Source organism: Medicago truncatula, chromosome 5 (assembly GCF_003473485.1).
Source record: "Medicago truncatula cultivar Jemalong A17 chromosome 5, MtrunA17r5.0-ANR, whole genome shotgun sequence".
NCBI classification, from domain to species: domain Eukaryota; kingdom Viridiplantae; phylum Streptophyta; class Magnoliopsida; order Fabales; family Fabaceae; genus Medicago; species Medicago truncatula.
In genome coordinates, this window is record NC_053046.1 from 12,765,067 (window position 1) to 12,793,065 (window position 27,999).

At 31.5% G+C, this 27,999-nt stretch overlaps 3 protein-coding genes across 3 annotated transcripts; 1 reads left to right on the forward strand and 2 right to left on the reverse strand.

The window, feature by feature from the left end:
• The first annotated feature begins 13,244 nt into the window (after positions 1-13,244).
• On the forward strand, positions 13,245-14,540 carry LOC11434110 (putative gamma-glutamylcyclotransferase At3g02910). Its single transcript, XM_039834122.1, has 2 exons — positions 13,245-13,353; positions 13,713-14,540. Exon 2 carries the CDS (start codon positions 13,798-13,800, stop codon positions 14,287-14,289), a length of 492 nt encoding a protein of 163 aa, XP_039690056.1. The 5' UTR covers positions 13,245-13,353; positions 13,713-13,797; the 3' UTR covers positions 14,290-14,540.
• A 649-nt stretch (positions 14,541-15,189) lies between these two features.
• Positions 15,190-16,673, reverse strand: LOC11421849 (uncharacterized). Its single transcript, XM_003612850.4, has 3 exons — positions 16,521-16,673; positions 16,226-16,378; positions 15,190-15,627 (listed from the first exon to the last, which is right to left on the reverse strand). Exons 1-3 carry the CDS (start codon positions 16,550-16,552, stop codon positions 15,450-15,452), a joined length of 363 nt encoding a protein of 120 aa, XP_003612898.1. The 5' UTR covers positions 16,553-16,673; the 3' UTR covers positions 15,190-15,449.
• Positions 16,674-22,747: 6,074 nt separating this feature from the next.
• LOC25494999 (uncharacterized) lies at positions 22,748-24,166 on the reverse strand. Its single transcript, XM_013598227.3, has 3 exons — positions 24,059-24,166; positions 23,726-23,878; positions 22,748-23,131 (listed from the first exon to the last, which is right to left on the reverse strand). Exons 1-3 carry the CDS (start codon positions 24,088-24,090, stop codon positions 22,954-22,956), a joined length of 363 nt encoding a protein of 120 aa, XP_013453681.2. The 5' UTR covers positions 24,091-24,166; the 3' UTR covers positions 22,748-22,953.
• Positions 24,167-27,999: the final 3,833 nt, after the last annotated feature.

Genomic DNA, 27,999 nt, shown 5'->3' on the forward strand with positions numbered 1-27,999 from the left:
TATTTTATACAATTTATTTATTTATTGGTCGACCTAAAGTTTTTCAAAGATTTGGATTAATTTAATCCATGATCGAGGTTGAATAGTTCAACTGATTTATGCTAAAAAGTAAAGATTTGAAGGTCATGAGTTCAAACCCGAAAAAAGAGAAAAAATAATCAAACAATTAATTACAACGGATGGGAGTTTATGACTTTTGAATTGGATTGCCAGACGTCGGTGACATCTCTAACAGCTAGTCATCATGGAACTTTTGAATTTTCTATTATTGTTTCTCATATTATTTTTGAGTTAGTTTTACATTTCAATTTTAAGATGAAGTTTATTCGACGACAAGCGAATATGGTTGCTCATACCTTAGCGAGGGCGGCCCGTTCTTGATCTAGTCACCATGTTTGTGAGATTTCTCCTACTTGTAATGAACAATTATTGATTAATGATATTAGTTAAACTTGTTTCGTTCGAAATAACATAAGAACTAATTACAAATATTTTTCATTAAAAAAAAAAGCAATCACTTGCCTTTGTTTAATGAGGAGGTATGTTTCTTTATATCTCTATTTTCATTACTTATCTCTTTTATTACTCTCTCATCACATTTTTTATGCTATGTTTCATTTTCTTTCTTACACTTCACCTATATGAATACTATGATACAAAATCAATTGTCATCTAGGACTGAATTCTGAGTTGTAAATGTGGAAATTTTGAATAGAAGCCTAAGAACAGTGAGAACTTTAAAGTTTTGGAAGACTGTCACTTCATGTGAAGCGGAAACCTTAACATGATTTGCATCTTTGACCCCACACCTAACAATTGAATCCAATCTTTGCGATGAAGATGCTATAAAATAAATGAGTAGTGATATTTGAACAACCATTTTCAACAATTTTTGTGACAACTTCTTTTCTCTTTCTTTTCATTGGTCAAAAACAATGGAGAGAGAAAAAGGAAGAGAGAGAATAAAAACATAATGTGAATATGAGAGATAAAGTTGTCAAAAAGTTGTCACAAATTGGTTGTACAAATATCATTTCTCAAAATAAATATTGGTTATGAACATTTTCGCCTTTAATAAGTCATTTCTAAATGCTAGGGAAAAATGTAGCACCTTATTTTTGAGTCATGTGGTATATGTGGTCTATGTGCTCATTGTTAGATGTTTATTATTTTTGGAAGGATTGATAATCAATTATAATGCTCATTTTTAATCGATTAAGTAGTGAGTTTGATCAATTAAATCGTGTTTGTATAAGTATTCTTATGTTAAATCGACCAATTCAAATATGCGCGTGAAAGAAACACAATTTTAATCTATGGGGTCTTCATTCAAATTAACATTAAACATAGTTGTTTATTTCAAAAGTGGGAAAACCTATAAGTAATGAGAACTCAAAGTTATGAGAGACCGTCACTCTGGCTGCTTCACTTGAAGTGAAAACCTTAACATAATCTATGTTGGTGGCAAGTTTGAGTTAAAAGCTCCACATTTAATGAAAAGATGAATGTTGATCGGTATATATATGAGATGATCAATATGTTGAATGTCTTAAGTTTTTTTGGTAAAGATGTAATGTTAAATTTTTGTGTTGGTACTCTTAACTCGATGTCATAATTTAGCTACAAAACTTTCCGAATATGCGGATTCAATTTATCTAAAATGTGATGAAAAGAATCACTAATAACATGTCATTATTTTATTTCTCTAAAGAAAAGGAATGTAGAAGAAGCATTCATGGATGGAGTTATTCTAGGGCAATTATTTTGTTCTCATTTTTTTACTTGTCAAAGCTAGATATAGTGGATCCCATTAACATTTGACAAAATGTGACCAATCATTCTTAGGGAATGAAAAGCACTCATGGATTCCAACCATAGTACGTGCTATAATTTATCAATTGCAAAGGAAGTCATTCCCGCAATTATTTCCTTTGGCAAACTCTATTGTCCAAGTTATCTTCACCAAACAACCGTACCCACAACAATTCTCTTTTTCTCCCTCAAGGAAGACCACAAAATATCTAGGAGAAAGAACATAAAATCAACAATAATAATAACATCCTCGTGCATGATTTAGAGGACACATATTTATGCATGATCCCAAAACCAAAAGGGGGAAGTACTACACAGACCTTTTGCAGTGAATGGTAACTTTCAATCATTGAACCCGCCAAAACAAACAAGGCAAAGTGATCGAGGGCTATATTATTCATAGGTACAAGCCAAAAGGAAGGGTTTTATTTTTTTCTTTTATTCGAAATATAATTTTTGATGTTCTACTATTGCTAATTTGCTACACAAATTCAAAAATAAACACAATTCTATGAACTTAAATTATTTGTACTTACTTTGTTTCTAGGATGTAGTGTAGTTCAAATGGTTGAGTCGAAACATTTGATTAAGTTTGTGAAAGAAATCCAAAATTATAATTACTAATATTACACACTATAACAATTGTATATAAAAAATAACAAGTATCTTGACACTTCTAATTTCTCAAAGACATTCAACACCTTGTTTTCTCTCTGTATCTTTATTTTTATCAGATCACCAATCATATCACATATATACCACACCATCTTCTCTATTACACCATCTTCTCTATTTTTTATTCTCTCTCAAAATGTATAGGTATATGAATGTCCAAATAACCATATTCAATGACTATGTGATGATCCAAAATTATGGTCCAAAACATGAGTAATTCTTGGGTGGACACAAGAATTTGGATACTCCATTTAGTTACACACATAAAAAGACAAAAAGTATAAAAAAAAAAAAATTAAATAATAATTAATTTCCAAATGATTATAGCATATTTACTTTTTTTATGTGTGTGATCAAATGAAGTATCCAAATTCTTGTGTCCATTCAAGAATTATCCCATACCTCCAAAAATATCATAGTCACTATCGTCACGTTGTAAATTTGGAGATAAAACTCTTATGATTGTGTTTGATTTGTACCATACTTGATCTAGAAACTAGTCATGATGTCGGACAATACATGTAGTTAGAGATTGCACAAAAGCATGAATTTTTATCCCTCATTAAACCATGCGACAACTTTTTGTCAAAAAAATAGATTGTTTGGTTTGGGAATCAAACACACTCTATATTTTTGTAAGCCAAAATTGAAATAAAATGAAAATGAAAAAGAAATAAAAGGACTTGACGCAATAAACCACAAACTCAAACCTTAACCGGTGATATAGACAAGTCAGTATAAAAAATGAAACACACTCTATATAATCAACAATTCATTTGAGAAAATGAAATGATTAATAATTAATATTAGATAAAGATGAAATAATAAAATTATGAGTGATTAAGATATGATCTCAATTTTTCACTTCATATTAAATGACCCATCTCTTAGAATAGTGATAGTGAACTTGGCTTCTTAGGGGCCACACATAGCAAGAACATGCCATGTGCTAAGTGACCCATCTTACATGTGAAAGTTTCCATGCTGGATTTGGTTCAACTTTCAATCGTATGCTCACACTGAACCTGGCTTTGGAATGTTGAAGAACATGCCGGCACCTTCAATTTTGGATAATGTATTTGTATATATTGATATCTCTTGTTCTTGCCACTTTTTTCTTTTAAACGTGTTTTCTGGGGTTTAAAGATTCCAATTCATGCAACAGACAGACATACGCACACGAATGACCAACGTACAGTTTCCTTTTTCACTTTTTCTTAAACAATAAATATTGCTTTTCACGAAAATAAACAAATACTCTCTCTAATTATATTTATAAAACAAATTTAGATTAATATAAAGTAACACATTTGATTAAAAAATTAGATCAAATACATAAACTTTTGTTAACTTAAACACGTCTTATAAATAAGATTAGAGGGAATACTATTTCATCATCGAATCATTCTTTGATATATTATGAGTTGAGTTCCGTTGAATATTTACTAGTAAAATTAATTTGTAATTTAATTTATATTTAAAAAATTAAATATGAAAAATAATTGAATGTTACTTCTTAAAAAAAGTGATTGGATGTTAGAAATAATTTATGATCTTTTCAGTGCTTATAACTTTTCTTTTGATGATGTATAATTAACTAAGCAGACAAGAGCCATAAGAGCTAATTGGAATTTAAATATTTTATTCAAATTTTAAAAAGATTGTGATATAAAATTATTTATATAGAAAAATACAAGATGACTCAATAAAATAAATACAAGATGACTCAAATGCAAAAGAGTTAATTATTTAATGATATAATGAGAACATTTATCAAACAATGTACTCGAAAATATCAACTAAATCCTCTTTTAAGTTTTGAATCTAAACTTTTTGTGCACTCTTTTTCTTTCTCCCAAAGCAAGTAATAAAAAAACACACACACTTTTACTTTTTCCCTGTATCCTGGATCGATAGGGACATCTGTGAATGCGGTTAGGGATGGTGACATAGAGAGCATATAATAAATCAGCTGGTATATCTACAAATTAATTAATGGTTTATTTGGATGAAAAGAAAGTGTAAGGAAAGAAATTTAACCTTTATCTTCTCTTTGATTGAGTATACAATAAAATCAAAGAAATATGCATTTTTAACAATGACATAATTTGGTGGCCTAGCCACTCATAAAAAAAAAACATAATACTCTTCGTATAAAAATGAATTGAAGGATATTTCAAATGGAAGCTAATATGCTTTGTAAAAAAAAAAAATGGAAGCTAATATGAGTAAGTGGATCCAATGATGGAAGATATCAAGAAACAAAAGAAAAAATGCATGGAATTTTGAGCATTCTTGCTAGAGGGGGAACAAATGTAAATGGACCGTCAATATATTTCTATAGAACCTAAAAGACCTCCAGGAGAGTTTTTAGACTCTCTTAGAGGTCTTAGCACTCTCAAGAAAGGCCCTGAGGCTCGAGGCGCGCCCTCTCCAGGGCGCCGCCTCTACTTCCTTCTAGAAACCTCTAGAAGGCGCCTAAAATACCTAAACATCCATATTACTTACAACCCAAGTAATCATAAATCAGGTCCATAGAAGGCTATAAATACAACCCTTGAGAGCACTCTCAAGGCACGACCAATATAATACAAACCTTAATACGATTATTGTACTTTTAGCAAGTACAGTAAATGTAATTCTTTTCATGGGCTCCATGTATAGATTGTTATTTCCTTATGCTTTCTTGCGATTCAAACCACAAGACATGTAAAAGTTCCTTCCTTCAATTAAAAAGGCTAGGCTTAGGCTTACAGGAGCCTACGACTTGGCGTGTTCCTTTCCTTAGATTGTTATTTTTTTTTTAGCTAAAAAAAAATAAGTGTAAAGGTTACAATTTCTTCTAACATGTACAAGTAGGGTTAGGAATAGGTCAGGCCGGCCTACAGCCTGGCCTGTTTAAGCCTGGTCTGGCCTAGCCTGTTTATTAAAAAGGCTAGGCTTAGGTTTTTGAAAAAGCCTATTTAAGTAAATATGTCAGGCTTAGGCTATCAAAAAAGCCCACGAAGCCTAATAGGCCGGCCTGTTTATGCAAGTTATTACTACCTCTGTTCCTTTTTAATTCTCACTTTTTGACATTTTACACAAACCAAGACAATCAATAAATATTACTACTTTTGATACAATTGTTTTTACTTTTACTAAAATGATCTTATTAATTTAATATTTCATTTCATATGTTTCTCTCTCCGCAATAAATATATAAGGGTAATATTGGTAAAACAACAATTAGTGTTGCATTGAACTTTAAAAGTGACAATTAAATAGGAACAAAATTTTTCTCCAAAAATGACAGTTAAAAAGGAACAGAGGGAGTAAAATTTAATTTTTATTTATAATAAAATATAATTTATATTAAACATAAAAATAAAGAAACAACTCAAATAATAGACTTTTTAAATAGGCTTTAAGGCCTTGTAGTCAAATAGGCTTTTAAGACCTTATAGTGATAGACAAACCTTACAATGAAGACTATTACTTTTCCCACCCTGCTGCCTCCTCGCGCGCCCTGCAAAATTTACTAAAATACCCCTGGTTCGGATTACATAATCCGGATCAGATTGTTAGTGATTTCCGAAAACAGAAATCCGAACCAGATGTTATGTAATTTTCTGTGTCTTTCTTTGATGTCAAGGGTCTCTATTGACCGTTATATAAACCCTACACAAGTTGCAATGCATTGCAATTGCAGGGTTCCTATGAACGGTCAACAATGACCATGACACCATCGACACCCCTAAAAAACTAAAAAACATTTGAAGAAAATGTAAGAAAAGAGGTGAAGTGAAGAATGAAGGTATTTGTTGAAGATGAAAACCTATTTATAGCCTAAAACAAGTCCTAGGTCATTAATACAGTCAATGAAAACGTGTTAGTGGTTGTTGTAACCGTCCAAACCCACATTAACGACTATGAATCTTTCCGGATTTTACTTTCCAGAATGTCCTTAGCCCTACAGGAAGTGCCAACTTTCCCTCGTTCACCACTATTATCGCATTAATCCGGAAAATATATTCCGGAAAACAGATGTGCTTTCCGAATTATATATTCTGGAATACATCAGTCATGGCCAGTGGTCTACACCACACGTTTTTGTCGGTGGCCAAGTAAAAAAATAATGGCAAAACGCGTTTTTTGACTGCATTTATGGCCTCCCAACCGTTTTTGACCCACCCCTCCTTATAAATAGTCTTCCAAACCCCACCATTTCTCACACCATCCTCTCCCATCCTTTCCTCCTCTTCTTCCTTCTACAACCATGGTTTTCCATGGTTGGCCTTTCATAGATAAGGGCCTCGTTGAAAACTTTCAGGGTTTGTATGAACGGTCAATAAGGATGGAACCGCGCTGCAATGAAGCGCGGTTCATCTGAGGGTCATGTGGGTCAGTGTGGTTCTTAGCTTGGCCTGCCTGGGCGTAAGTTTGAGCACCCCCCCCACCTCCCTCATGGGCATTGTTCTCTTCTTCCCGCCCTCCTCTTCCCTCCTCGTCCTCCGATTTTCCTCCAATAGGCAAACTACTGATATGTCCCATCACATACCAGTGGTTAGGCTCTTAGGAGATTAGAATTAGGCTCATAGGAGATTAGAAATAGATTTAGGATCTTATGTAATAAGCTTAAAAAACTTGAAAATTATTGTAATGTATTGTACATATATTAATAAAATGAGTTGTTTTTATGTTTGTGTCTTTTTATTTCTGTTTTTTCTTTTATTTGCATTTTATTTTACGAATTTTAAAGATTAAAATTGCAAAACTTCTAGTAAAACATTATTCCGGATTTTCAAATTCGGAAACATCTGCAAAATTCTAACAATACCATCCGGAAAACGAAATCCGGACCAGGGGTAAAATTGGAAAAAAATAGGGCGCGCGAGGAAAGGCATAGGGTGGGAAAAGTAATAGTCTACAATGAAATAGGCATTAAGGCCTATTTACCCTATTTAAAAGTAAATAAAATAGAATGTTTAATGACTTTTATAATAAGTATGCCTGTAAATAGGCTTTCAGGCCAGACCAGACTTTTAGATAGGCCAGACCTAAAAAGTAGGCCTATGAAAGGCCATAGGTCAGGCTCAGGCTTAAAAAATAATTCGTAGACCAAGCTCAGACCTATCAAAGCCTGGTCTAGCCTGACCTATTCCCAACCCTATTTACAAGTGAGTCAAATCTCATTCTTAACTTTCCCTATATATTCCAGAGCGCGTAAAGTACCAATTAAATAGTATAATTGAAATTCTCGATTCATATATAATTTTATCAAAGATTAAAAATAACATTAACACAAAACGAGAATAGAACATGTAAAATAAGAGATGTACATGAAAATAAAATCTTGATTATCTTCATTATGAAAATGATCTTTATGTCGTAGTTGTAGGGACTTCAAGAGGTAAGATAAAATAGATTATCTGATCAATCAAGTAATGTACCCACCTGACTTGATTTATTTTTCAAAGCTTCACACATTTAGACATATTTTAGAAGTCATTATGGAATATAAATCCGAGATAGGTGGTGACGTCTATCTGATTCAAATATGTTACATGATGTTAGTTTTTTTTGGTGCATTTGAGGTGACCTTCTTTAATGACCGGTCCATGACATAATTGGTTTGAGATCTTGGTTATATATCTATCTATCATCTTGGAATCCAACTCCCAGACAACTTTGAAGTTGATTGCAGATACTACATAAAATGATTTTTATCCGTGTGTAACTTTACTCTCTCTCATTAGAAAGTTCACTTCTCTTCATTGGATGGTTTTCTTTACTCATACCTTAAGAGAAGACAGTGAATATTTTGATTGGTTTGTCAAGTTTGGTGCTACCAACATCGACTCCTTAAAAACATGGACAACTCTCCCTCCTCAATTATACATCGTTTTGGTTGCGGATATCTCTAGGGCGTTATGACAGCGGATTACTTAGTCCTTTTTCTTGTCTTTTTCTTTCTTTCTTTTTTTTCTTTTCCCCTTAATAAAAAAACTGAATCAGGTCAGACAAATTGGAGAAAAAGGATAAATTTAGTAAGCAATCATAAACTTTTCTTAGTTAATTAAGGAGGCCCAAAACGCAGGGTACTGAGTTGGCAAAGACTTCACTACTAATAAAATTGATTCGCTAAGTGAATTGCTTGTTTTGTTAGCAAATTTGCACTTACTCAGTTTCTATTTAAAGGCCATTAATTGTCATATTTTAGAAGAACTTTATATTTCGAAGTCTTAGAGGAAGATAGGAGATAGGGAGTGATCAAGAAAGGGTAGAGGATCTTGAGGAATCATCTTTAGAATTCAAGATATTCTCTTTCTTCATGAATTGTAAGGTCATCGTATCAAAACTTTAATGATACTCTATAGATTAACCGAGTAAGACATCATAAGTTAATAGCTAAAATAGATCTTTTGTCGTTTGTTGGACTTTGAAACGAATGATAGGGAACATATGAAGGTATAATTGAAACACTTAAAGTATATAATTGACCAAGAGAATATATTATCAAGTTGTTGACCAAGTTTAATCCCCGATAAACTCATCTCTCAATTATTCTACTTTTAATTTATCAACTTTCTACAATTTTATAAAAACCAACCTACCTTTACTCTCTACTTAAAATGGTAATAATTATTGAAAGACATCGATATCGCACGAGTCCTTATGAATATATACGATAACTCGAATACCTACTTTTGATATGTTAAAACTATAATTATCTCTAAAAAAAAGTGGTTAATATTACAGGTATTTATTTTTTTTTTAAATAAGTTTTTGGTCTTTATAAATATATTAACTTTTCGTTTTAGTTTCTCTAAAAAAATTCTTCAACTTTTAGTCCTTATAAAATTTCAATCACTAATTTTGGTCCTTATTTTTAAGTTAATTTTTGTATTTTTTTAAATGAAATTGTGCAAAAATGTGAAGAATATTGTTTAAAAAATTTCCAAAAAACAAATTAGAATTTTTTTAACAAAACATAAATTTAATATTAATTTTTAACTGTCAAAAATATAAAAATTCATATTAAATTCATGTTTTGTTAAAAAACATTCTAATTTTTTTTCAGAGAGATCATTATAATATTATGAATTTTTCTACAAAATTTTATTCAAAAATATGAGTTTACTTTAAAAGAGGGACCAAAAGTGAAAATGGAAAATTTTGTAGTGACTAAAAGTTGAAGAAAATATTTAGCGAGACTAAAACGTAAAGTTAAGTATTTATAGAAACCAAAAACATATTTAACTGTTGACATATTCAAGTTCAGCTTTGTTTCCACCTTTTTGTATTCCTCATTGCTAGTTCAAGAGGAGCTTATATCCCTTCTCAATTCTCATGCTCTCTGTGAATTTATATCAAGGAGGGTGACCTCGGTTGAGATATACAAGGGACATCAATGATGCTTCCTCCTTCAAGATTAATTAGTTGGGATATGGTAACTTCAAATAACCGATGGACCATTCTTACAAGGGCTATAGTACTGATATCTAAGGGATCTATTTCCTTTCATATTATTTCTTCTATTTGGATCGATGTGAAGCATAAGCTCCTTATTTTTATGGAGCAATGAGCATAGCCTTGGGACAAGATTAATTAAGGGCTAGAGGTTACAACATGGTTTCCATGAAGAGTTTAGCAAACACTTGTTTTTCTGAATGTCATTTTGCTGGTCAACTTGGGTACTTGATTGATTACTACCATTTCTAGTATGCAGGTGGACACCATTTGTTATAAATATTCTTGGTGACTACAATGTAAAGTGGTTATCACTATATGGTATTGCAAAAATAGATACATATCTGACGGTGTCAATATTAATTGGTGTAATTGTTGCTAATTTAGTGTGTTCTAACTTCTAACACTTTCCTTACTAGAAATCATACCAAGGCACACTATTATTTTAACATGGAGAAATTTGTGTTTTTAAAAGCTTTTATTGTCTAGGTCCATGCACCTATTGTTCTTTGCATTTAAGGATGTGTTGTGACATCCCCCATTCTTAACTAGGTCGGGTGTAATATAAATGATAATGTTAAGGATTTTCCAAGCCCTGCAATTTGTGCAGGAATTTTCAGGGATAAAAATGCTATTTTTTTAGGTGGATTTGTTGTCAATCTACACATCACTACTTCTTTTCAGGGTGAGCATTATGAAATAATAAACACTATTGTTCCTCGACACTTAAGGAATAGATGGTTGAATTGTATGAAGTTAACAAAAAAAGCGTACAATTTTACATTTCTCATATTAGGGTTAGATGGCCTTCAGCACAATGGGATGCTTTGCATTTTAGAATTTTTAAATCGGAATAGATTAGGGTTTGCTGAATTCAAATTTTGTTGATGATGTTTTATATAAGGTTCTCGTATCCTTATTATCTTTGTTGATGTTTGCTCGGTACTCTTTTTCTCTTTTCAGATTTTATTTTTTTTGGATTTTCTGATAAAATTTTTAATAAGACATATGTTGAGTTCTCCTGATTATTCTTACTTGTATTTTAGTTTAATCCCCAAAATACTTTTGTATATTTTTTTATTTCATCTTATTTTTAGAATGTTGTAAAAGATGGATATCATCCGAGAGATGTCAACATATTTGAGGTGCCCTAATTTTTTATGCATGTCTTTTACCTTGTGATTTTATATAAAAACATATAAACAATGTTAAATTTGTCAACAATTTAGCTTCTTAGCAAGTACTGGAATTACATGACATGTCAATATTAATTTTCTTAAGTTAGGTACGTTGCGTAATCTGAAGGTTACTAATTAATTAGGGTACAAACAGACGTGTTCCACTGGTCCTTTCAAAAATTAGTTTAGGACTTCAACTTTCTATACAAGAAAACAAACAAATTTTCTAAGCAAAATTAACGGCAACATCAGAGTTCAAATCTTAGCACTTAACTCAATAATTCTTCTGTCGTGCCATCAAATCATACAAGAACCAAGATTACTTTTTTTTTTTTTTTTTTTTGAAGGAAGAACAAAGATTACTATTACTTATTTATTATTATATTATTAAAAAAAGAGGGTGCGTTGTTGAAGCGTTACTATCCTCATACTAAACTAAAAGCATTTCAATCCTTTTCTAACATCAACATTTCTGTATGCGTGCTTGCCTTAATAACCATACATTAAGAGCAGTAGATTACTGAAACACTATGGTACTTATTTGGCTTGTGTGACATATATTTTCAACAAAGAAACTATATCTATGAAAAATCAGTATCATGTCTCTATTATGACAGCACTATTTCACTGTTCCGCCGAATGCAATGATTCATAAGCCAAATTTGTTTCACTTCACTGATTTTAGCTTCTTCTAGTTTGGGCAACATAGCATCGTAGTAGGGCTAGCAGCAAGAGGGAGAGGAGGGACCATGGCAGCTGCCATGGCCCCCTAATATTTTACAAGTTCATTTGATAGTTATTATATGATCAAATATATTATGGGAAACTTCTTATGTGTGAGTATTATGTGCACTAGAAGATGTGAATACTACAAGTTTTTTTTGAGTTTGGAGGGGGAGAATGGAGAGGAGGATTTGGAGGAAGGGGAACGGAGGAAGAAATAGTAAAATCTTTTCCATTTTTTGAGAGTTTGTTTTTGTAGAGAATGATAAATGAAATTTTATCATTAAAAGGATTTGTTATACAGAGCATAATTATATAATATATATGTTCTATTTTGAAATATGACATGACATAACTCTTAACTTTTGCATTTTTTTATAATTTTTTCATGATAATTGTTTTTTTTTTAAGGAAGTAAGACTAAAAGTTTGGGCAAAATAGATTACAAAAATAACAACATATGTAATAATCATTAACAAATCGTCAATTATTTATAGCTGCAAAATCTTAATATATATTTATATATCATAGAGCGCACGCACATGCACTAACACGCGCACACAAAGATGTGTGTGTATATATACTTCCTCCGTCCCAAATTATAAGCAAAATAAAAAATAAAAAATCACACTTATTAAAAAAACTAAAACATAAGAAATTGGAGTATAGTTTTTTGTGTTTTCTTTTTTATAGGAAGAGTAAAGACAATTTTCATTGGCTATTGGTTATGGAGAAAATGAGAGAGAGAGAGAGAGAGAGAGAGAGAGAGAGAGAGAGAGAGAGAGAGAGAGAGAGAGAGAGAGAGAGAGAGAGAGAGAGAGAGAGAGAGAGAGAAAATTGAATGTAATTTGCATTTAATTTTATGAGAATAAACAAAAAAAAATCTTGGAAAAAATGATTTTTTTTTTTTAAAAACAAGGTTAAATAGGATAAAAGTTTGTCTTTTTTACTTATATTTTGGGACAAAGAAAATGAGTTTTTCTTGCTTATATTATGGGACGGAGGTGTATATATATATATATATATATATATATATATATATATATATATATATATCAAAGTTGCAAAAAAATAATATAGCAAGCATTATAATTTAGTGGAAGGTAATCAAGTTAATGTGTTTGAAGTTCACAAATTTGATTCTCACTAAGTTTATTTTTACAAGTAAATTTATTTATATATATTGTTTATTTTTTTTTATTTTTGAAGGATGTATGTTGTTTATATTATCATGAAAAAATAAAAAACGCAAAAGTTAAGAGTTATGTCATGTCATATTTCAAAACAGAACTTATATATTATATAATTATGCTCTGTATAAAATATATATATATATATATATATATATATATATATATATATATATATGGGCTGATGTGGCAATAGCACACTCAGCCGATCCATCCCAAATCATCATCAAGCAAATCATTAGTTTAAAACTTAGTCACATTGTTTAAAGTTCAACATCCATATATTTCTCTGGAGAAACTAAACTTGTTATCATGTCTTCAAGGTTAGTGTGTATTATTGTTAACTTGTTATCATTCTAAGTGTTTGCTTGGCTCCATAGTGAGAACTTTTCAACTTGAAACAACTATTTATTTCTTTCACCTTTACGTTTACTTTTAACATTTTGCAATTTTTATAGACATGTAACACGTTCAAACTCTTTTTGATAATTGCACTCTCCAAAGACAATCTTGATCTAAGATATTCAACAAACAACATTAATTCATAAATATTTTTCTTCATTATATAAACCATAACCTTGATTCATTTTTAATTATCTATCGTAAAAATCATCTTTTTTTTTTTGTTCATATTTTTACGTACATTTAACAATTCTCTTCCTTTGTCCTTTTGAGGCGAAAGCCCATGGGCCTTGAAAACGAAAATAAACACATGAAAATGAAGAATTGCGCGACACTGCAAAGGAGAAAGAAAAGAGAGAGAAACAATGGCGAAAGCGAAACCGCATCTAATCTTCGCATACGGAACATTGAAACAAGGATTCCCCAACCACGGTTTAATGGAAGATCTTAAAACCAAAGACGACGCCGTTTTCATGAATACATACTCCACACAGAAACCGTATCCACTGGTGATTGGACCCCACGGAATACCGTACCTGATCAACCTACCCGGGTCGGGTCATAAGGTGAAGGGAGAAGTTTACGCGGTTTCGGATGACGCTGTGGTTAAGTTGGATGAGTTCGAAGGTGTGGGAAGTGGGTTTTATGAGAGGGTTCCGGTGGTGGTTGTGACGGAGGGAGGGGAGAAGGTGGAGGCGGAGGGGTATTTTGGGCATAGAAGTTTTGGGGAGAAGCTGTGGAAGATGAAGGGGGAGGTTGGGTTGGTTGAGTATGGTGAGAATGATGCGAGGGAGTATGTGAGGAAAGATGATAGACCTGGTTGTAGAAACACTATTCTTGATTTTGTAAGTCGTTAGTTTTTGTTGTGTTCATCGTATGAACAATAGATCAACATGTTGTAATCATTTTATAAGAATTTTATGTATATATTGGTGATGTATGATTGTCCATGAATCACAGACACATATATCTGACACTCCAACAAAGATAATGCTTTGAGAAAATAATATAATTCAATGTAATAATATGTATCTCTGTCGGACGGACATGATAAGTATCCGATATTGGAACACGTCTAACTTTGCTTCATAGATGATTGTATTAATTCTATGTTGTTGTACTATGAGTAGAATCTTATGGCATCTTCTATGTTTAGTCTTTATTTATAGTACTTTTTTGTTGTTATTGGTTTATGTTATTGGCATCTTGTTCCATTTATGATTTGTGATTAAGTACTGTTAAGTTGTGTTGTGTCCTACTTATCTTTCTACTTTTATTTTTGAAATTAATTCAAACATATGCTTCATGCCCTGGTTATGTCATTATACACATTTTGTTCTGATAATATTATGCATTTGCATATTGTTTAACTTTAAAACTGATACATTTCTCTCTCAAAGTTGTATGCAGTCAGCAGAAACAACATTTCAACTGCAGCCAGTATGAGCCATAGATATGAATTTATGTATTGTGTACATAGCTATTTTATTATGACTTTGGATCTCTAATTAATCTAAACATGTTTTATACTTGGGTGTGTTGTGGTTGTTAAAATACTAACCAGTGTTATCATTGTGTAAGATATCTATAAAAAAAAATCTTGAAAATACAAGTTAAAGACTTATTAAAATAGTGATTATCATCAATATTATGCTAACCAGTGATCTGTAATTTCTTAATCCTTAAATTAGTTTACAAAAACTTCTTGACCATGCTTCAGACTGTTTTTATAATTGTGAAAAGAAGAAAAAAACTAATACTAACAAGGAATCAAATTTGAAATTTTAAGAGACAACAGAGGTGTCTGCACTGCATTACAAGATCAATCCAAACACATACTATTGTATTACAACCAAACACATACTAATTACAAAATCTAGCAAACCAAATTCATAGCCGATCACACATAATACCGATGATAAACCAAATTTAGTACAAATTAATTAACCTTGATATTTTATTAGCTTGAAAGTCCCTTAGTGAATCACTTCTCTAATCTCTAGGGACAATTTGGTCATCAACATTTACAATCACAGTTATATTGTTGAGTGCAATCAGCAAATCCCTTGCCTGAGTCTGCATCAGGACCTTCAGTCCTAAAAATGGAACAACTCCATCCTTCACCACACTTGCAGAATGTTTCACTGCCATTGTCAGTGCTAGTCTCAATTTCAGGTGTCACAGCTCCACCATCACTGCATGCATAAGAGTTGGTCAACATATATGTGGTAAAATTCTTCCAAAAATGAATTATGATACTTTAAAATAATATAGAAAAAATTGATTATATAAGCCTAGATTTGTGGCATATTTGAATGGTCTCAAGTCGAACCGGTTTTATAAGTCGAACCGGTTTTATCTCAAGAGTTAATTCTGACATGAAACTGATTTAAAGTTTTTTATGTCTAGAGTTTATTTTAATCTTAAATTTATCGGTGTTTTAAAAACTGGACTCTGGATCAAATGGGTAAGACTTCCGATGTGACAATAGTTGAATCGAATTACAACTAAATAAATAAGTAAAAGAATAAAATAAAAAGCGTAAAAATGACAATTTGCTGCACTGATAACCGTTGAACGGGTTATAACCTAGTTCAATCTAAAACAATGAAACTGCGATGGAATAAGGATCAAATCGAGGAAACTAGTTGATTCTCGATCAACCAGTTGAACCAACCAATTCATTCGATTTTGAAAAATATTATAAATCACTTTACATTTAACTCATTTTGATCAAAATCATTTAGATGCTAGTAAAATTAAAATAGTCTAAAGGAGCAGTGTGTGACATACAGTGTGCAGGTGCAATTTTCACCGCATTTAACAAAAACTTTGCCAGCATCAGGTCCAGTAGTCCTAGTTATAACACATGTCCAGCCTTTACCAGTCTTGCACACCACATTTCCCAATCCCAGGCCTGAGTTTTTGTCTTGAACTATCACTTTCCTGCACAAAGCTTCTTGGTTTAACTATGATTAATTTATGTATGAAAATGGAACATGAAGAGTATTGGTGCTACAAAGTAATATTAATAAATAAAACTATATAGATGAAATAAGGATGAAAAATGAAACTGAATTAGACTGACCCTTGCTCTTGAGTGCAGCTTTGGGACTCCATATTCTCACAATGATATGAGTAGTATGATTTCTTTTGCTTATCAATTTTGTCATTATATAATGTATCAACTAGTGAATGAGGTAGAGCCTTAAAAAGTCAGAAATGCCCTCTATCATGAATAATTGGACCACGTTTAAAGTCATAAACTGCCTCTTTATCAATAATTGAACCTAGATTGAAAAAAACTGCCTCTTTATCAATAATTGTTTTATCACTACCTTCATCCTCAATTAGAAATTTGTTTTGTCTTTAAAAAATCCCCCAATGATCTTTTTTGTTAAAGAACTTAATTTAAGTTTTCTACAATATTAATAAATGGTATTTAGAATGCTACATCATATTTATGCAATTGATACTTATTTTTCTAATAAAAGAGAAAAAAATAATAATAGATTCATACTTCTATTAATCCACTTAGTCAGTGTATGGTGCAACGGTGGTGTAAACGCAGCCTTGTGTTTAGTGTAAAGCTCAAATAGGTAGTTTAATAAAATTGCGATGAGTACGGCATCGTAATGCGAGATTGGTTGTTTGTGCGCGTTACCAAACATGTCATTAGAAACCCTTGCTGAATTTGCTCAAAATCTACATACAAGTCAGTAGATATATTGTTTTTAGAGAAAGGCTGAATATCCCGACAAAAAACTCACGAAGAATTCACAACAGCTAAATTGCACTGAATGTATTTTTTTTGTGGCGGGAGTAAAATTATATATATGATTGTAAAACTGTCGTGATTCCGTCGGGATAATATGTCTCGCGATGTATAGCAAAGCTGTTGTTTTTAATATTCGATTTATTACCCGTCAAAACAAATATTCCATTCATCAATATACCATTATCATCACCACCTTTCAAAAGAAGAAAAAAACATCATCATCACCAAGTGAGTGGCGTACAACTTGAGTTCGGATTGGAAACCTCTTCATTTTCTTAAAAGAAATAGAAAGAATGTCTATCTAATACTATAGTTTTAACGCAAATAAAAAGATAGAAAAATGTAAACTTTATATTAAAAATCGTGTGTTCTACACATTCAAATATTAAAACACAACTTTTTCAATGTAAATTTAACAATTTTTTCTTTTTTTTAATCTTTAACAAATATTTTAATGGTATTTATTAACATGACCTTAAAAGATTTTAATTGCACGTATTTCTAGCATTAATGAGGATTTTTACTCGTACAACTCACACCGAAATCCCCTGAAAAAAGACTTTCACCAAATACATGAGCAAAAGACACCACTTGGTAAATACCTATTTGGCACAAAATGAACAAACTTGTAACAATTGCCATTAGTTTCAGACAAATAAACAATATGTCATTGCAAGGTTCTAATAGTAGTTCAATAACAATTCAAATGTACATTGTAAATGCATGCTAATTCCAAGATAATGAAACTTAGAATTCAAATTCAGAACACCTTACCTTAAGGACAAAAGCATGAGGCAGCGGGAGTGAAGGTTACATTACCTTAAATGGTTCATTGTCTATTTGGAACTTAATCCCTGGAATGAAGTGAATCCAAAGAGGTTAACCACTCTTAAGAAGTTAAAGCCCTCAATTAGAAATGAAGACCCCAGGAAAATAAGCTATTTCTATTTAAGTGCTTATAGCATATAAGTGCTTTCAACAATTAGAAATTCAGCTTAATATACACGCTTGTTTTCTTTTCTTATAACTACTAATTAAAGCTGCAAGCAATGCAGACTTTTCCTTCAAACATTACCAATGCAATGCTGAAAGGCTTAGGAATATGAAAGAAAACGGTTAGAATATGATAGAACAAATTAAGAAAACAAAACCTGACCTTTAATTGGTTCATAAACATAGTTTCGATGACATAAAGTCCTCCAATTTTTGAATAAGGTTTGGCCACATCTAAAACCAACAACAAATTCAACACTGTTTAGAATCAAATACAATGCAAAAACTCAGAAAATACATAGAAAATCAAAGAGAGAGAAACCGATGGAGCACTAGGAAGGTAACAAGAAATCAATACTCAAACTTTTGTATGTAGTAATTGAAATAGAATAAAAGTGGAATTTAAGCAAACCTTAAAATTTTTCCTTCATCAATTTCATTCTTGAATTGAGAAAGATGAGTTTGGATTGAGAAAAATTATAACCCTTTTTCTTGATTTCATTTGTTGCGATCCTAAACAGTGTTTGGTGGATTAAAGTTCAGATTGGGAACGTTGAGCATGGTGGTTCTGAGAAAGAGAACACTGTTTTTTTTTTTTTTTTCCTTAAAGTTAAAAAGTCAAACAATAATTTTCGAGGAAATAGTCAATTTCCCCACTGAAATTGTAAGTTTCATCGATTACCCCTCTGAAATTAACAAAACTTCAATTACCCCCCTGAAATTTCACAACGTTAGTCAATTTACCCCCTCCGTCAAATTTTTCTGTTAGTGAACATGACGTTTTGCAAATACCCCCCAGAAGTTTTGCACTTATGTGCAAAATGCCCCCCAAACTTAAAAATTTATATTATTTTTTTCTTAAAAACAAACAATTAATACTTAAATATTAAAACTAACTATTAATTTTGGAATTTGGGAAAACTACATGCATATATACATCAAAATAGGCTCCAAAATATGGAAAAATATGTATTTTTTAAAGTGACAATAATGGGATGATTTGTGGATTAATATTGGGGGTTGTGTAGTTTAAATGGTTTGAGCAAATTGTTGAAGGAGTTGGAGGAGTTAAAAGACTAAGATGGTGAAGGAGAAAATATAAATTTAAATCTGATTATTAATTTGTTTATAAACCTCTAAAAATAATAATTTGTCTATTAGAAATAATCATTATTGTCACTTTAAAAATACACATTTTTCCCTATTTTGATGTATATATGTATGTAATTTTTCCAAACTCTAAAATTAATAGTTAGCTTTAATATTTAACTATTAATTGTTTGTTTTTAAGAAAAAAATAATATAAATTTTTAAGTTTGGGGGGCATTTTGCACATAAGTGCAAAACTTCAGGGGGGTATTTGCAAAACGTCATGTTCACTAACAGAAAAATTTGACAGAGGGGGTAAATTGACTAACGTTGTGAAATTTCAGGGGGGTAATTGAAGTTTTGTTAATTTCAGGGGGATAATTGATGAAACTTACAATTTCAGGGGAAAAATTGACTATTTACTCAATAATTTTCATTTTTTTGAAGTAAAAAAAATTAAACATTAATTTGTTGCCATGTCATCACTCGTGTGATTTACACGAGTGTTATGTCGTGCACTCCAGGATTTCCCTTATTTTAAGCAAAAACCCAAAAGGAATAAAACACGGGTGTTATGTCATGTACACGTGTCAACAAGACAGCCACGTGTACAAGGACTAATTTGATGGAAATGGTAAAAATTCGAGATTTGACTTTTCAATGTAATTTTTCATGTGTTCCAATTATACCCCTCTATTACATAAGGATCGATTTGAGACTTACTGGCATAATTTGAGGACTAATTTAAGGGCTGATATGATTGATTTTATTTGCAGAAAATGAGTACAATGAGATATGGCATGAGAGGACCTGTGATTTCAAATGACATGCATAAGCAAACATCACTGAGGGTCCTGCTCCACAAAATTCAACTGCTCCTAGAGTTATTAGATTTCCAAATCCAAATTACGGGCCATCCGCTTCTACTCAACCGCAATACATGGAGTTTATCCCAACTCCAGGATTTCCAAAGCATTTATGCTTGTTTAAATTATGCTTTTTGAACTTGTTTAGTTTATGCTTTTTTGGATATGTAATCACTTAAGAACATCAAATGATTTGATGACTTGACGGCTATGTAATGTTATTTTTTTGGCTATGTAATGACTTATGAACATCAAATATATGATTTATAATGGTATGCAAATGTCTGTCTTTTTATAATTAAAGTGTCTGTCTTTTAGTTTTTACTTTGTTCAGCAAATGTATGCACCAAGGATCACAGTGATATCTGTTGTGAAAATTCAATGACCTATTTGGTGGTATTTTCACTAATTTGATGATCGATATGATGGATATGCATATAATTCAAGGACCAATTTGATTGAAATTTTTTGACAGAATGGTTTGATTCATTCATCGACAACCTCTTTTTATTACAACATTACATGGACTTGGCACAATCAATAGCATTTTAAACAACTCAATCAAACAAAATACTCCTATCAATATCTTAATCAACCTAAGCTCATCATTGTACATATAGCTTGAAGATGAAGACCGACTGTTGTAGTTGTTTTTGCCCATGCGCCCACCACTCATCATTTTTTAACACCGAATATTCAACAATGACCACTGGTTTTTGAATTTCGAATTGAATCAAAAAAATTAGGGTTTTAAGTTTTTTGAATTGGGGAAGAACATTGACATCAATTCATGTAAGAAATTTGGGGGATTTTGAACTCTAGGTAACAAATTATAACATTAGGGTTCCAAATTTATATGTTTAGGGAAGAAAGAGTCGTTAATGAGGAAGAGGAGAAAGAGCCGTTAATGAGAAAGAGTCGTTGGCAATTTTCTGAAAATCCATCAATTTAGTCCTTGGCAACATTGGCAATTTTCTGAAAATCCATCAATTTGGTCCTTGGCAATTTTATGTAAATCAATCAATTTGGTCCCTGCTTGCGTGGCATCTGACGTGGTAAGTCATGTAAGAGGTTAACGTTACACGTCACCTCCGTTAACAAACCAACTTAACGGAGGGACTGATTTGATTGACATTTTGTAAATTCAGGGACTAAATAGATATTTCGCAAAATTCAGGTACGAATTTGGCCGATTTTTTAAAATTCAAGGACGAATTTGAGGTATTAGTCAAGAAAAAGAAAAGTAAGACTATATGCACCGATAAAGTCTTACTCTATAAGATTTGGTATCTATTAAATATCATCATTGCGAGAGAAAAAAAATTAAGTGAGCTTGAAGGTCTCAAATAAGCATCTCATTTATTTGTGAGAATGGATCTTGAAGAGTGTGTAAAATATCTCATTTCGGCTATTTCAATTTTTTATCATATCAAATCATTTTCAATAGAAATTATATATATAAGAATTAATTACACATGAATAGAAGGCAAACGAACAACATATTACGCCGCTAGATTTTTTTAATGGCAAAACCAATCTTTATAAACACAACATTCATGATCTAAACATGACATTGTTATTGTTAAATAGTCTCATGTCGGATAAGAGATACCTAACCTAAGGATGTGTTTATGGGTGAGAGCAATTATCAGCTCACAAGCCGATTTTATAGAATTGTGTAAGACTCAACCACGATTTCTAAAAGCACGCTTCACTCAACCACGATTTCTAAAACCACGCTTCTATGTAAAGTCGTGTATCATTCATCCCCTTGAGAATCACTTCTCAGAGCATCTCTAATCGGATATGTTTTTATCTATAGAGATCCAACAACCTATTAAACAACCTCATAAAGAAAATAAAGGATAGCTAACAATAGGCATCATTGCATGCGCAAACACTTGCTCTTTATCCTCTCTCAAGCGCAGGTTTTACTATTATGTCCCTTCTAATGCAAAGTTTATGATATACTCCAAAACTGTATTATATAGGACTTGAGAGCATATGTGCAAGAGTGGGAGCATCACTGACTTCTACGCTAGATTGGAGAGGATGGTGGTGGAGGGGTATTTTGGGCATATGAATTTTGGGTTGATGGAGTATGGGAGAGTGAAGCGAAGGAGTATGTGAGGAAAGAGGATATACCTGGTGGTAAAAAACACTATTGATATCTTTTCACTATTTAGTTGAGAAATGATATTTCAACGACCATTTTTTGATAACTTTCTCTTTCATACTTGTATAATGTTTATACTTTCTCTCTCTATTGCTTTGATTTTTGTGCTTCTACCTAAATTTCTTTGTATAATTTGGTTGTCCAACAAATTATCATAAAAAATATTGTTCAAATAACATTCCTCGTTTAATTTCTGTTTTGTGTCAACAATTTATTGTTATTGAATTGAAACTACTTGATGAGCTACTTATGAATCAACTTAATGTTGCACAATTTCTGGGTGAGTCTAAATTAATTTTAAATGTGTGAAATTAATTTTGTCATGTTCGAATATTCCATAGTAGAATTGGTTTTGCATAATTGACTCTAAACTAGAAGCTACACTTTATAGTTTTTATTTCAACAATCAATTTTAACGTTCAATTTTTTTTATATGAATGTATCGAAACATAAATAAATGTTTACATCAACTCATTTTTAACCTGAAATAATGCATACCAATTTATTTATTTTTAGATCACACAACCAAACATACACACTGCTGCTTAAGTTACAAACATGTAGCAACATTTTTTTCTACAGACCAATAGCAGAATAGGGGTCAATTGGTCTATCAGAATCAACAGTTACAAGCACAGTTATACTGTTGAGTGCATTCAGCAAAGCCCTTGCCAGAGTTTACACCAGGGCCTTCAGTTTTGAAAATGGAACAACTCCACCCTTCACCACATTTGCAGAATGTTTCACTGCCATTGTCACTGCTACTCTCAATAACTGGTGACCCAGCTCCACCATCACTGCATATATTATTGTAAAAATCTTCAAAAATGAATTATATATAAAAGCTAGACAAAAATGACTCTATAAGCATAAATTTAATTGTGCTTGTTTGAGTGATCGAGTCAATTGATTTTACCTCAAGAGTTAATTATAATATGAAATTGCGATTTAGGGCTTTTCTGTTTAGAATTAATTTTTTTTATTCGACTTATTAGGTAAAAGTCTATAGGTAAGATCTTCATGTCATGGTTCAATCACTTCAACGATGGTTGGACCATATTACAAACAAATAATAAAATAAGTAGAAAATATTTTAAAAAAACTAATAAATAAAAAGTGAAACCTAATTTAGTTCTTCACAATTTTCTTCCAAATCAATTTAGACGTCAATAAAAATAAAACTCAAAGTAATCCCTAACATTCATAACTTAGGGTAAATTGATCATTGACTCATTATAGATTTATAATAGATGGACTAATTTGTCATCAATATGAAAATGTCATGTACTGCTTTGAGTTTTTTATTTTTTTATTTTTATCAAGATAACTTTCTTGTCAAATTGTTAAATTTGCAGTTAAAATAACAGTAACAATAGCAGTGTTTGACATACAGCGTGCAATTGCAATTTTCACCACATTTAGCAAAAACTTTGCCTGCATCAGGCCCTTCAGTCTTAGTTATAACACATGTCCAACCTTTACCCGTCTTGCACAACACATTGCCCAAGCCTTGGCCTGAATTTTTATCTTGAGCTGGGACTTTCCTACACAAAACTTGTTGGTTAATTATGACTTTTTTATGTATGAATATGGAGCATTATTTTGGAGGAAAATAAAAAATGTATGAAAATGGAACAAAGAAAAGTATTGATGATGCTACAAATTAATATCAATAAACTGTATAGATGAAATAAATGATGGAAAAAGACTGTAATTAGACTAACCCTTGCTCTTGAGTGAAGCTTTGGGACTCCATATTCTTAGAATGATATATTAATAGTATGATTCTTTTTTGCTCATCATTCTTGTCATTATATAATGTAACAGCAAATTGCTAGGGAACTAGATAGAGCCTTGGAATGAATAATTAGACCACGTTTAAAGTCAGAAATACCCTCTATTATCAATAATCTTCACTGAATCGATGATTTTCTGTCCTTGATCTAGAAAAAGAAAAAAATATCCGCATTATTCAATCATCAATTCAGTGATGTCAATTAATCAAACCACTGAACCGTATTAGTTTAAGCAAAAGTACAAAGAATAAAACACTGCAGTCCATTTCCTTAGGGATTCTCTTCTAAAAAAAGGCCTATATGATAGTACAATACAAGTGCCAAACTGTAAGTTAGAGTGGGGACAGGAGACACGTAGCAATAAAAAAAGAATTATGCTCTTCTCCCAACAAGTTTTGTTCGCGCCCAACTGAATTGCCGAAAACACTCATGCGTTAGTTAAGTAGCGCAGAATAATTCTGCGCTACTTAACTAACGCTCCGTGTAGTTTTAAAGACAAATAGAACACCTCATTTCCTCATTTCTTATCAAAAATCACAAAAATCCCTCTCAAATCACCTAAATTCAAAATTCCTTCAAGTTCAAATCAAACAACACTCGAGTAACAAGTTTTCATAATCAAACACCATTAACCTTTTATGTTTATATGTTAGATTTTTTCTCTTAAATTAGATTTTTTTTGGATTTAGGGTTTGTTTAAATTTTTGTTTTTTTGGCAAGAAATCATACAGTGTTTAGATGTTTGCATGTTTATGTTGTAGTTTTGAGTTTTAGAGATTCTTTTTAGATTTAGGGATTGTTTAAATTTTGATTTTTTTTTTGCAAGAAATGATACAATGTTACATGTAAATGACTTATATTGCTTAATTGTTTAGATGTTTGCATGTTAATGTTGTAGTTATGAGTTTTAGGGTTTATGTATAATTTGCACTTCAAGTGTTTAATGAAATGTTTGAATGAGTTTTTCATTGATTATTTGTAAGTTCTTTTGTGTAGATTTGAAGCAATGGCCGATATGTTCGACGTTCATGCACAATTCAACAGTGGAGAACCTCAAAGGTTGAAGGTTCGGCACCTTGGTGTCACGTTAAGAGGTATCAAGGATCAACTAAATGAATTCAACCAAGGAGTCAACCCCGGAGACACAAGAAGGGTGGAATACGTTCGGTATAAACGTCCAACGCTCAACGATGAGATAATATCATTCAGTTAGGTGGAATTAACGAACGACGATAACAGGTGGAACATGTTTTGCTGAGATCAACTGAAGATATCATCAACAGTCTGATTCCGCCAGAAGATCGTGATTAGGTAGGGATCGTGATTAGGTAGGGAATGCATCTTCCAACTACAACAATTGTCTTACTACGAAATGGGGTAATTCAAACTTGTTAAACGGCAGTTCCCAAGCTTTCACCCGACAGTTCTATTGTTCCATTCAAAAGATTAAATTCTTGTTAGGCTGGTTTAGATGAAGGTATTGAAGTGTCAAGGAATGCACGTCATTCTTTTGACACTTGAATACCATCATTTAAACCAAGTCTAACAAGAATTTAATCTTTTGAATGGAATAATAAAAATTAAAGGTGAATGCTTGAGAGTTGTTGTTTAGCAAGTTTGAATTTACCACATTTCAGAGGTAAGACAATTGTTGTAGTTTGAAGGTGCAACCCGAATTTAATGTAATACTAAAAAAAATTACCCGGAAGTTTTATTGTTCCTTTCAAAACAACATGTATTATGCAAAATCAGCTATATACGTTATGATATCGAATTCCTTCATTTAAATTCTTGTTAGGCTGGTTTAGATGGAGGTATTGAAGTGTCAAGGAATGCACCTCATTCTGTGACACTTGAATACCATCATTTAAACCAAGCCTCAAGAATTTAATCTTTTGAATGGAATAACAAAACTTTCAGGTGAATGCTTGAGAGCTGCTATTTAGCAAGTTTGAATTCACGCCATTTCAGAGGTAAGACAATTGTTGTAGTTTGAAGGTGCAACCCGAGTGTAACGTAATACTAAAAAAATTTACCCGGAAGTTTTATTGTTCCTTTCAAAACAACATGTATTATGCAAAATCAGCTATATACGTTATGATATCGAATTCCTTCATATAAGATGAGTGTCACGGAATGCACCTCATTCTTTATGTGATGACTCGTGTCATGGATTAAATGATCTATTAAATAAATAGTTTACCAACAAAATATTATATTTCTATAGTTGAAGGACCAAATTATAGAGAAAATGGTACTATCTCCGTTCCTAATTATAAGACCATTTTGAAAGAAAAAAAAATTGTCCCTTTTTATAAGACTCGTTTGCTATTTCCAACTGCATTAATTATTTCTTTACATACATGTCCCTATTTGTTATACATCTTTTTCTTCAATCAGCAATAAATAACATGTTGAAAACATAAAACAACCCTCTCTTTTAAAGGATAAAATTGTAAAAACAATAGTAATTACAAACATATTTAATACAAATATTCACTATCTTAATTCTCATTATTTTTTCAAAAGGACCCTATAATTAGGGACAGAGGTAGTAGTTTAGATACGAAATTGATGATTTATTTCTTTATATATATATATATATATATATATAGGCGATTGAGTTTTTCCATCATAATGCTTGCAAATTAGAGGATATTAATAATCTTGCCCGTGTATTAACGTTGAAAGATGCAATAGATTCTGGGATGCTTCCTATCATGGATTAAATGATCTATTAAATAATCTTAAATTGAACTTGGTGATTTTTACTTGATATTTGTCGGCAGATTAAGTAGAGAACTTGCAGACCACCGAGGTAGGGAAGTCAACTATGCCTCACAAAGTGAATGCCATTGATTTTGAGGGCGCATATATTTAGTTGTGGCTAATGGAGGTCTTTCTCATCTAAGTACCAAGTTAGCAAATTTGTAAGTAATACATTAGTTAGTTATATTTTATTTATTTGTTATTAGTATTTTTCTAAACTAAGACGCCAAGAGGAGCTTACTATCATATCATTTGGAAAATGTCTAGACTAGTACAGTTTTCTTTACTGATCTGTGTGTATGTGTCTGAAAGAGTTGACTGTGCTATTCCGGTGTATCGACCTTTTAGCATAATTTAGTCCTAACAGTTGTAGGGATTTTTGGTTTTAATCCGTGTAAATGTAAATGGAGGAGGAAGAAGAAAATTGAAATGGAATAAAGGGGTTAATGACATTAAGTTTTGGATGCAATCCCTCTCTTTTGTATTAATTTTAAGAGAAAACTTAATACAATTTTTTAGGTGTTTTTTGTATGGTTTTTAACTAAAAATACATATTTTTTGGATATAACAAACTTTGAGAAAATTATGAATTTGAGGAAATCATGGTGAATTTAGTCAAAAATCATACGAAAAACACCTAAGGAATTGTACCTAAGTTTTCACCTTAATTTTATTCTATTAGTTAAATATACAAGGATATAACTAATCAGTCCCACATCATTGCAAAATGACACGTCATGTGTTCTGATGTGAGCATCACATTATTGAAATGACTCAAAATTAACAGAATTTCTGGAATCTCTTTTCCATCAAGGTATTTTTATCGCTTTTGAAAATCTTATTACTAAAACAATTCATTGCAGCTCTATTGAATTAATTTACAAAATGTTACTTAAATAAACAATTTTTAAAACATAACAATTTGTTAGTTGACATTTGTTATAAATTAGATTCCCTATGTAGTTAGCTTTTTGTAAAAAGGAGGATTATTCTTGTGTAGTAACAAGTTTAAATATAATTTTTCCCTCAAAAAAAAGTTTAAATATAATTTTTTTAAGCGCACGCTCAAAACATTAATTCTATATATTATTCTTTTAAAT

Coding starts and splice junctions, on each gene's coding strand:
- LOC11434110 (XM_039834122.1), top strand. CDS start 13,798: ATGGCGAAAGCGAAACCGCATCTAATCTTCGCATACGGAACATTGAAA.
- LOC11421849 (XM_003612850.4), bottom strand. CDS start 16,552: ATGGAGTCCCAAAGCTGCACTCAAGAGCAAGG. Junction 16,379..16,520: donor AGCTGCACTCAAGAGCAAGG/GTCAGTCTAATT, acceptor AGCTTTGTGCAG/GAAAGTGATAGTTCAAGACA. Junction 15,628..16,225: donor GAAAATTGCACCTGCACACT/GTATGTCACACA, acceptor TTATGCATGCAG/TGATGGTGGAGCTGTGACAC.
- LOC25494999 (XM_013598227.3), bottom strand. CDS start 24,090: ATGGAGTCCCAAAGCTTCACTCAAGAGCAAGG. Junction 23,879..24,058: donor AGCTTCACTCAAGAGCAAGG/GTTAGTCTAATT, acceptor AGTTTTGTGTAG/GAAAGTCCCAGCTCAAGATA. Junction 23,132..23,725: donor GAAAATTGCAATTGCACGCT/GTATGTCAAACA, acceptor TAATATATGCAG/TGATGGTGGAGCTGGGTCAC.